This window comes from Nansenia antarctica, assembly GCF_963989245.1.
Source record: "Nansenia antarctica genome assembly, chromosome: 3".
NCBI lineage: Eukaryota > Metazoa > Chordata > Actinopteri > Argentiniformes > Microstomatidae > Nansenia > Nansenia antarctica.
The window spans coordinates 3,425,321-3,435,874 of NC_137688.1; the positions used below are offsets into that span (position 1 = coordinate 3,425,321).

Here is a 10,554-nt window from a genome sequence, read left to right on the forward strand (position 1 = left end):
GAACGCTGCTCGAGGCTGTCCATAGAAAAACAACAGCGCATGTGTGTTGATCTGAAGAAGAGCGGGACGAACGGGCAATTCTCAGTTTTTCTGACCAATCAACTACCACGTCTGTTGCTTCGATTGCGTATGTTACTTCGTTTACATGAAGGGCTGTGAGAACGCAAATGAGAGAAATAATTCATGCAACAATGTTGCGAACTCATCCACTTGCTCCGGGTCTCGATTCGGACTTTCATGTGAGAACATGAACATGACCTTACTGTCTGGTCAAGTAACCAAGAGACAGATGCACTACATACAAGTGTTTGTACCCTCGCAACAGACAGACAGACAGACAGACATACAAGCAGACAGTCAGACATGAAAGACAGACATGCAGACAGACATACAGACAGACAGACATGAAAGACAGACAGACAGACAGACATGAAAGACAGACAGACAGACAGACAGACAGACATGCAGATAGACAGGCAGACAGACTTGCAGATATACAGACAGACAGACTTTCAGAGAAATAGACAGACCTGCAGACAGACATGCAGACAGACATACAGACAGACAGACAGGCAGACAGACAGACATGCAGACAGACACGCAGACACAGACAGACAGGCAGACAGACAGACACGCAGACACAGACAGACAGGCAGACAGACAGGCAGACAGACACGCAGACACAGACAGACATGCAGACAAACAGACAGACAGACACGCAGACACAGACAGACAGACAGACACGCAGACACAGACAGACATGCAGACAGACAGACACGCAGACACAGACATGCAGACAGACAGCCAGACAGGCAGGCAGACAGACATGCAGACAAACAGACAGACAGACAGACAGACACGCAGACACAGACAGACAGACAGACACGCGGACACAGACAGACAGACATGCAGACAGACAGACAGACAGACAGGCAGACAGACAGACACGCAGACACAGACATGCAGACAGACAGCCAGACAGGCAGGCAGACAGACAGACATTATTAAATTAGGTTAGGGTTAGGGTCCTGGTCTGTCACCTGGTGGAGAGGGCGCACAGCGAGCCCAGACAGACAGACAGAGAGACAGACAGACAGACAGACAGGTTAGGGTTAGGGTCCTGGCCTGTCACCTGGTGGAGAGGGCGCACAGCGAGCCCAGACAGACAGACAGGCAGACAGACAGACAGACAGACAGACAGGTTAGGGTTAGGGTCCTGGTCAGTCACCTGGTGGAGAGGGCGCACAGCGAGCCCACGGCCACCACGTATCTGGCGGGCCCCCAGCCGATGTAGTCGAAGGCCACGGGCAGCGGGCTGTTGACGTTGAGCAGGTAGTACGGCATCATCAGCGTCAGGGCGGCCGACACGGCGAAGTAGGCCAGGAAACAGATGAGCAGCGAGGCGATGATGCCCAGGGGGATGGACTTCTGGGGGTTCTTCACTTCCTCTCCTGTGGAGACAGACGGGAGGGAGGGAGGGAGGTGTCACGTCACTGAGGTGGTAGGCTGGTTGTCAAACGTTGGCCGTTAACACTAGAACAGCCGTGGGTGGGGTCATTTGACACCTGTGAGTCAAAAAAATGGTATATCGAAAAATGGCACTCGATTTCAGGACCCTCCTTTCATGACTTTTACTAGATATCTATGCGTTCTACCACCCAGTATCCTTACATTTTCAAAATCACATCAGGATAAGCCAGTATAAAGCTATTTAGCAATTTTTCTGTGGAGGTTCTGTGGAGGTAGGCTAATTTACAAGAAGCCAACTAGTGGTCGTTGTGTGTAAGTAGCAGCTTCCCATTGTAAAGACTATGGTCATTTGGTCACCCGAGACGGCTCTTATAGTAGGTAACATAGACACGGCTGTTCTAGTGTTAAGGGTCAAACATGGATGCTGTACACTGCTATAATATCCTGTATATCCCCCCTGGAGTGTAACAGGGTTCCTACAAGTTTCAACAAGTCCTTTTTAAGACCTTTTTAGACCTTTTTAAGACCTCTTTGGATATAATTTTAGACCTATTCGCGACACCATATGACAGCTTTTTGTCATCCTGCCGTAGCTTCGTTCGCCAATAATGTGTCCCGGGTGCAGCGAATTGGCATTTCTTTGGTTCCAGCTTGATTAATTTCCACGTAAATAGATGTGGTCGGACTGATTTCCTTGCAGGACAAGCTAATCACATTTTTTTGACCTAGCACCTCATTTTTTAGACCTAATAACTGAAACTTGAGACCTTTTTAGGCCTTATAAATCGGATTGCTGGATTTTAGACTTTATGGCTTTTGAAGGCCAGAGCGGGAACCCTGGTGTAAGCAAGGCTGGTATTCTTCTGGTACCTGTTGTGGCGATACAGTCGAACCCCACAAACGCGTAGAAGCAGGTGGCAGCGCCGGCGATGGTTCCATCAAAACCGTAGGGGAAGAACCCACCGTCGCCGTACATACTCGTAACGTTGGCCGTGGAGCTCACGTTCCTGCACAGGACAGAAGACCAGAACCATCATTAGAGATCCCACCTCAAAACCTACCTGTTCTCCTGCTTACAACCTCCCTACCCCTAACCATCTCCCCTAACCCCGCCACCCCCCCTCCCCCCCTGGGACATGCATACATCCTCCCCTACCTGTACCCATCTCCCCTAACCCCGCCACCCCCCCTCCCCCCCTGGGACATGCATACAACCTCCCCTACCCCTAACCATCTCCCCTAACCCCGCCACCCCCCCTCCCCCCCTGGGACATGCATACAGCCGACCGTTTACACTGTATGCATACTGCCTCCCAGAATGCATTTTGCACCGGCCGGGAGCGGGGAATTTAAATCCTCCATTTTAAACCATGGGCTAAAAGCTGTAATTTTGGCTTTACAAGTGTTAACATGTCATTTTATGTTAAGTTTTAAGTTTATCTTTATGCAACCGGCCACTGGGCCTGAGGGGCAACATCTTCCAGTAGTGAGAAGATTCATCATAGAACATCATAGAACATCATAGAACATCATAGAACATCATAGAACATACTCGAATTCTGCTGTTGCGTTAATTAGCGCCTCCAAACCGATTTGCCAGTTTTTAATATCTCCCTTGACGAAGCCGGATATGATGACGAATATCAGCACCAGTACGTTGATGGCGGTGAAAATCTTGTTGACTGTTACTGATTCTTGCACACCAAAGGCAAGCAGACCTATAGAGGAGAAACAAATCATGACCTTCTAGAAAGAGATAATAATAATAATAATAATAATAATAATAATGATAATAATAATAATAATAATATTATTATTAATAATAATAATAATAATACATTAGACTTATATAGCGCTTTTCTAGACACTCGAAGACGCTTTACAAACTGAAAAGATAGAGTAGTAAAATAAAAAGAAACAATAAAAATAGATAAAAGAAAGTATAGGGGTCTAATTCATTTTTAGATTACTAAATCTAAATCTAAGTGTCTTTGTAGGACAATCTACTCTGCATACTGCAATTACACCTAGATTTCGGGCGGAGAAGCGGCGAACAAGCAACGCCAGCATCCTCTCTCGACCGGCATTTTTTGAAAAGTGATCATATCATATCTATCATGTCTATACATCATATCATATTATCATTTTTAGATGACTAAATCTAAATCTAGGTGTCTTTGTAGGAGAATCTACTCTGTATACTGCAATTACACCTAGATTTCTGGCGGAGATGAGGTGACTGCTACCCTATAACACAGTTATAACAACTGTGTCCACCACTTCTCTCCTGATTGGTCAAGTCAAGAGATCCTTTATATTACAGTACATGCATGTGCTATATACGGTATTATGTGCTACTGGTGCTACTGGTGGTAGAGGTGGCCTTGGGGATAGTGAGTTGGACTGGTCATCAGAAGGTCATGAGTTCAAATCCCACATGGGAACACCACCACCACTAGTGTGCCCATAGGCACTTAGGCACTTAGGCACTTAGCCCTAAATTACTCCAGGGCGACTGTCCCTGTAATCTCTAATTGTAAGTCGCTTTGGATAAAAGTGTCTGCTAAATGGTTAAAATCGTTAGCCTCATAGCATAATTGCCTAAGTCGTGCTTCACTTGTGGTCAGCCGAGCCATCTTTGTTTGTAGTGTCAAAAATGCCTTTGTCAAAGAGATGACTTGGGCAGATAGTGATTTTGGAATGTAACAAGCATTCTGATAGGCTGATGGCATCATAGGCATTCATGCCCAGTGAATCAGCAGTGTTAGGAGAGGTAGAGTTAGGCAGATATCTAAATTTGGCCAAAACATGACTTTTATGACAATTATGCTATGAGGCGTAACGGAATGTAAGTCTATAATAACCATGTCCCATCTATGCCACAGTGAGTGTCGCCATCGTATTATAGATGTAAAACGTTACTGTACCTGCCAGAGCCATGATGAGCACAGCAGCAAAGAAGTCTGGGTAAGGTGCCAGACCGGGCAGGTCCATTCCCACGTGTTTGCCGAAGAACGTGGACATGGTATTCCCTATGAGGTCATCAAGCGTGCCGCTCCACGCGCGGGCAACGCTGGACGTCCCTGCGGAGATCAAAAGGAGGGCAGGCGCCAATAAACCGATTATAAAAATGTGTTATTGCCATGTCATCAAATCAACACTGTTTTACCAGCCAATAAATTAGAGGGAGCTCGGCCAACTGTAGAGACGGATGCCTGCTATGAGTATTCCACTGATCTGTTGTTATTTGAGTAGTTGAATAGTTTTAATTCTAAGCATTCCGTTTTTTAGGTTTAGGTTTAAAACTCCTTTGACTGTCGTTGTTATATTTCAGGAGGGGAAGGGGGGGGGGAGTATTGTTCTGAGGGACTTCAATATATGGCTCTGTGTCCAATAAATGAATCATCATGTTTAATCGCCCTTTTTACTACAGGTAAAAGGTTAAGGGAAGTTAATGTGTTTATGGTTGATCGTTTATGGTTCTAAATGGTTCTGAGAAAACCAAACATGTTGCATCAGGGAATAATCTGATGTTTATTACATAGACGATATCAGAGAACTATCGCAGTTTATCCCAAGTTTGTTTGTGGCCTAAAGACTTCTTCTGCTAATGCATTATTGCGGAATCCAAACATAGATGGCATAGAATAATATTCAGTTTACGGAATACTTCACCCCCAAAGGAACAGTTAATCACCCGAAAATAAAAGTCCGTCAGATATTTTTTTTAAGTCTAACTGAGTCTGTAATAAAAAAATATTTAAATTGAAACATCTGACGTGACCTTTATTTTGGGGTGAACTATTCGGTTGTTAAGTCGTGACGTGTTTCCGGGTCCAAAGTTGTCTGAGGCGCTCTCTTCGAAATGCCTCAGTAATAATAATAATTAATTATATTTGTATAGCGCTTTTCCGAGGCTCAAAGACGCTGACAAATATGGTGAAAACGGGAAAGTGCTGTGTCCCTTGTTGTGTGAATAGATCCCAGTCTAAAAAACGATTGAACTGTCATTCTACCGCTTTAGTACACTGGTACTCTGGTGCGGGGAATTTCTGGTTTGGACCCGGAAATTGCAAAACGTCACGCGTGACGTCAGACTTAACAACCGAATTCGAACAAGAAAGCCTCCTCGCCTCGGCGCCATGCTTGCCTATGACGTAGGACAACAACAGGTTCCACCCGGTGATGAAGGCCAGGAACTCCCCCACGGTCACGTAGCTGTAGAGGTATGCAGAGCCTGTCTTGGGCACCCGGGCTCCGAACTCAGCGTAGCACAGCCCGGCGAAGATGGAGGCCACGGCCGCTATGAAGAAGGAAATCATGATGCTGGGTCCTGCGGAGGTGCGGGCCACCTCTCCGGAGAGGACGTAGACGCCCGCTCCCAGGGTGCTGCCGACCCCCAGGGCCACCAGGTCCAGGGTGGTGAGACATCGGTTAAAGGTCGACTCCTCTCCCTCCGGTTCTAGAGGCTTCCGCCGTGTCAGGCTCCGCACGAATGAGCTCAACGCATGACATGACATCCTTCTTCTGGGGGGGGGTTAGGGGTCGACGTAGGTAGATGAGAGAGGGGATTGATGAGAGAGGGAGAAGAGAGGGTGAGAGAGAGGACGGATCAGTGAACATGACCGAGTGAATGATTGACAGATCGACCGCAGGGTAAATGATTTGTGACCATTTTGTTCAGAAAACAACACATTCTGTTCTACTGATGTGACTGTTCTGTGTTTTATGTAAAGGTATTATTTTTAAAAAATAAAAAAGCACTGCAAATCACTAAGAGCCGCCTTTAAAAGTAGTGTACATCTGGACGAAAGAAACTTCAGAAACTCTCTCAGTATTTGAGAGATCAACAAGTTATCATTAGAAATCCTTATCGGTCAACATTATCAAATAACTTTATCAGTATGCACACACAAGTAAGTGAAAGATACACCCACATTCAAACATACTAAGCTGCTTTATGGACTGTCCTATCAGTTACTTTCTTACCCCCGGGCACTAAGTTCTCTAGCTTCTTCTTTTCATAAAACCACAAAACACACAAAACAAAATCAATATTTCACACTGAGGAGAAAATTATAATGTTTGCTCACCTTTCCGGAATGATCCCTTGCTACAGACTGAGGAGAGACAATTGATAGCGTCTGTTATCCCTTCCATCACATTAGTCTTTTATGCTCCTGTCCTTATCACCCCTCTGATATGATACTGCTGATGCCTCCTTTTCCCCCCGACGCCCACAGCGCTACAACTACGCCCTGCACCGAAATGACTGGCTTTTATAACTTTAGATTATTAGATTATTAACCTTATAACTATAACCGATGCTTCAAATACATCACCTAATAGCGTTAGCTGATCTAATCTAATCTTATTTTCCTAGTTCCCTATCCCTAGTTTAGAAGTTTCGTTGTCGTTTGAGCCATTATATATATATGTTGTACTCACCTTAAGACAGAAGTAACATGTTCTCATGTGGTCTGAGGCGGTATATTTAGAGACATTCCTCTCCACCTCTACTTGATGTAGGGCCACCGGTCATTACATTGGAGGAAAAAAACAAGGGGGGGGGGGGGGGGGGGGAGAAACTCCATGTGAATGACCAGGCAGTTACATGGCGTTAACACCGCACATAAAGCTGTCAATCCCCTAACAATGATTTCTGAGAAAATCTCCCCAAAAATGTAATGTCATGTAAGTATGCTGTCAACTGGCGGAGATTGTAATCTTTTTTTATTTTTTATGATTATGCTGTTTAAGATAAAGTCAAGGACAGCCTTTGAAGCATGAACCCACTACTTTGACTTTGAAGTCAGACAAACAGCTACATTGAAGAAAGAAAGGGGGTTTGATGTGGCTGAGGTAAACACACTGACAAACAGGTGAATGTTGAGATGTTTATCTGGTGGTGGATTCTACATGCCAAGGCAGACATACAATGTCTTGTACTTTAGATAACATAATATACAATCGTTATAAATAATATACAAATACGTGGAAATACACGCATACAAATTGCATGTGAAAATGGTAACATTGCATCTCAAAACACAACATTGTGTTCTATTAGTCTCAACAAAGGTTCCCGCAGGAAGCCGCCAGTCTGCGTAACTGAAACAGTTTGAAACAGTTTGAAACAGTTTGAAACAGTTTGTTTCAGTTTTGTGAAATGTTGGCTTTGACCAAGCGATGCCACCACGGAAACAACTCTGCGTGGTACAAGCATGCGTTATTAGTAAACAAGTCTCCATGTAAGACTTGCTCAGCCGTGACCTTATAACGGGGGTTGCCTCTGAGTTTGCGGGCTCGCCTACGTCACCGGAGCATTGTTCCCCTGCCCGTCCCCGTCTCCGTCAGTGGGTGAGAGTAGATATAATGGTCCTGTGAGATGATAATGAATCTGAAGGGGACAAAGCAGCTTTCATGGCTTAGCAGCGGAGCGAGCCGCACACTTAATCTTTGTGAGGTACCCTGGAGTAAGTCTCCCATCAAGGGATTTCAGCCCTGCCTAATCCTCCCTGGCATCCAGCACCACCGCCGCCTCGGGCCTGCCCGCCTGTGTACCTTTGACCAATCTCACCGCCCCCCCCCCCCCCGGGCCCCCTATCTGCACAATCTCAATAATTGAGATTATCAATTTCCATAGCGCCAGTCTTGGTAATGCAGCACCGACAGAGGTGTGCTGGGTTGCGAAGGAGGAGAAGGAGGAGTTCCCGGCTCACGTGAGAAGGAGAAGGTTTAGGTTTTATGTGCTGCTAGATAACAAGAGGACTGGATCACACTGAACCCCACACAAGTCCACACGCATGTTGTCACCTGCCAGTGCAGTGTGACTCAAACTAAAGTGTCATGCCAAAGTGACGTCCATGCCAAAACAAAACCCTACGTCAAAGCTCAGATCAGCTGGATGTATTCCAACATCCCAATAGCAACAAAAACAACATATTTACTTACTTTTAGGCTCTTTTAGGCTACTTTTAGGCTCTGCCTCGTCATCTCTCAATATGATGATAGACCGTAGATCTGTGATAGATTAGTTTACCTTGTCTGGAATCCTCTGGGATCAGGCGGGCGGTGGCATAGTGGAGATGTGGAGTGGACGTGGTAAATATATCCACTCTGTTTACTCTGATGAAGCAAAATGTGTGTTTTTTTTACAACAAAATATACAAGGCAGGCCTGTGTGGCCCTCCCACGCAACGGGATTAGTGACAAAGTGGCCTTTCTCAGTGCCTAGCCCTAACCCTAGCCCTCCATAATGTGCTCATTATTGCCCTACTGAGGCCACAGGGTGAGATATGTGAGCAGAAAATCTCGCGCTGAATGTCAGAAATGTTTTTGTTGAAATGTTCGACTCTATTCTTTAGGGTTATTGGTTTTCTACTGTATAACAAGGAACATGGAGATAATTGATAGACTGTAAGTCTCCTCTATGTTATTTATAGATAGAAACAGTATGTGCTTAGATAAGATAAGATACGTTTAGATACACTGCAACACATTGCCCTGTAAATGTGCAGCAGTTTGTGGGCAGCTGAGTTGCCGTTAAGGTGCTAAGGTGTCGTTCAGTACTGTAGCCTACTGTAGTGTGTCTACAGCTTGCAAAACAGGTACTATAATGTTGTTGGGAATGTTATTGTAATTCTAGTTACTTTACTGTCATTACAAAAACAGTATAACCTTGTATTCTTACAGAAGTTCTTGAACACTACTGTTTTGATTGTAAATTGCTAAATGATTTTTATTTTATTTAAAGTTATCTGAAATTATGAAAACACATGTATTTACAGATGTATTTGTATTATTATTACTCACATGAAACAAACAAAATACATTTGTAAATTATAAAACAAGCCAATATCTGTGCAACAAGCAGTAAGATTGATTCCACCCCCAACACAATGGCAAACACATAGAGAATGAATCTGTTTATATTATATTATTATTAATTAATCATTAATTATTAGGGAGGGTTGTTATCAAAGTTGCCAAAAGATATCTTGGACAGGTCCTTTTTTCTCCAAACTGACCTCTTGCGATCACTCTGGTACATAATGTAGAGCATTCATATTCATATCAGTCTCCACATGAAGGTTTGGAAGAGACTTTTGGCTATATTTTGTTAATAGCAAAGCTTTTTTAGCCAACTGTAACCTGCCCACGCTGTTTGAGGATAACTAGAGCTTTGCACCTTGCACTGAAGTCCTGTCTCTGGAGTTCGGTTGGTGACGTATTCTGCAGATGGTCTGTGACACAGTCACACCTACCTCCTGAAGGGGGGTCCTGACCTCTGACCTCCTGAAGGGGGGTCCTGACCTCTGACCTGGGACAGCTATTTTGGGGGTTTGGGGTGAGCATCACTGTAGAGGTCTTCCTCGGTCTACCAGGCCGTTGGCGATCGCTGAGCTCACCAGTGCTTTCTTTCTTTTTAATGATGTCCCAAACCGATCAAGTCTGAGGTTTTAGTCTCTATGTTTTGGATAGATTTCCCTTCGGATATTTCAGCGTCAATAACGGCTTCCTTGACTTTCAGTGACGACTCTTTGGTCCTCCTGTTGACAGACATCAGTACTACACTCCAACTCCAGAGGTAGATCCAAAGCCTTGAATCAATACAAGACGTTGACAACTCTCTTACGCTTGGCCAAATACTCTGTACTACATATCTACTGAGTTTATAATGTCATTATAAAACTGTCATCAATGTGTTTATAATGTAATCATATCTATCAAGTTCCACTGGACTACCATACTGTATTATATTGCATTTCATATCATTGTACTTTGTACAGCTTTTTTTGCGCTATTGAAGCCACTGTAAAACAGGGATGATTTTATTACTTTATTACTGTAGGATTACTTATTTTACTTATTTACTTAACTTATTATTATTATTATTATTATTATTATTATTATTGTGATTTTGAAATAATGGTACTCTTGTGTAGGCTACTTGGACAGTGAGACGTAATAAAAGCGATTCTGATTCTGATTCTGTTTTTTTAATGTATTTAATCTGGATGTAATTCCCGTTTAAAGCAGTAGAGGGCAGCATATAACCCCTCAGTCAGATGCCACACATCA

The 10,554-nt window shown here is 44.1% G+C and overlaps 1 protein-coding gene across 1 annotated transcript in view; it reads right to left on the reverse strand.

The window, feature by feature from the left end:
- LOC308153206 (cationic amino acid transporter 2) overlaps positions 1-5,990 on the reverse strand; it is a gene marked incomplete at both ends in the record, with an annotated part of 10,275 nt that extends 4,285 nt beyond the window's left edge. Inside the window, 5 exons of the mRNA XM_080526292.1 lie at positions 1,229-1,451; positions 2,341-2,477; positions 3,023-3,188; positions 4,398-4,553; positions 5,621-5,990. Coding sequence (XP_080382418.1) covers positions 1,229-1,451; positions 2,341-2,477; positions 3,023-3,188; positions 4,398-4,553; positions 5,621-5,990 — 1,052 coding nt within the window. The remainder of the gene's footprint in view (positions 1-1,228; positions 1,452-2,340; positions 2,478-3,022; positions 3,189-4,397; positions 4,554-5,620) is intronic.
- Between the last annotated feature and the right edge of the window lie 4,564 nt (positions 5,991-10,554).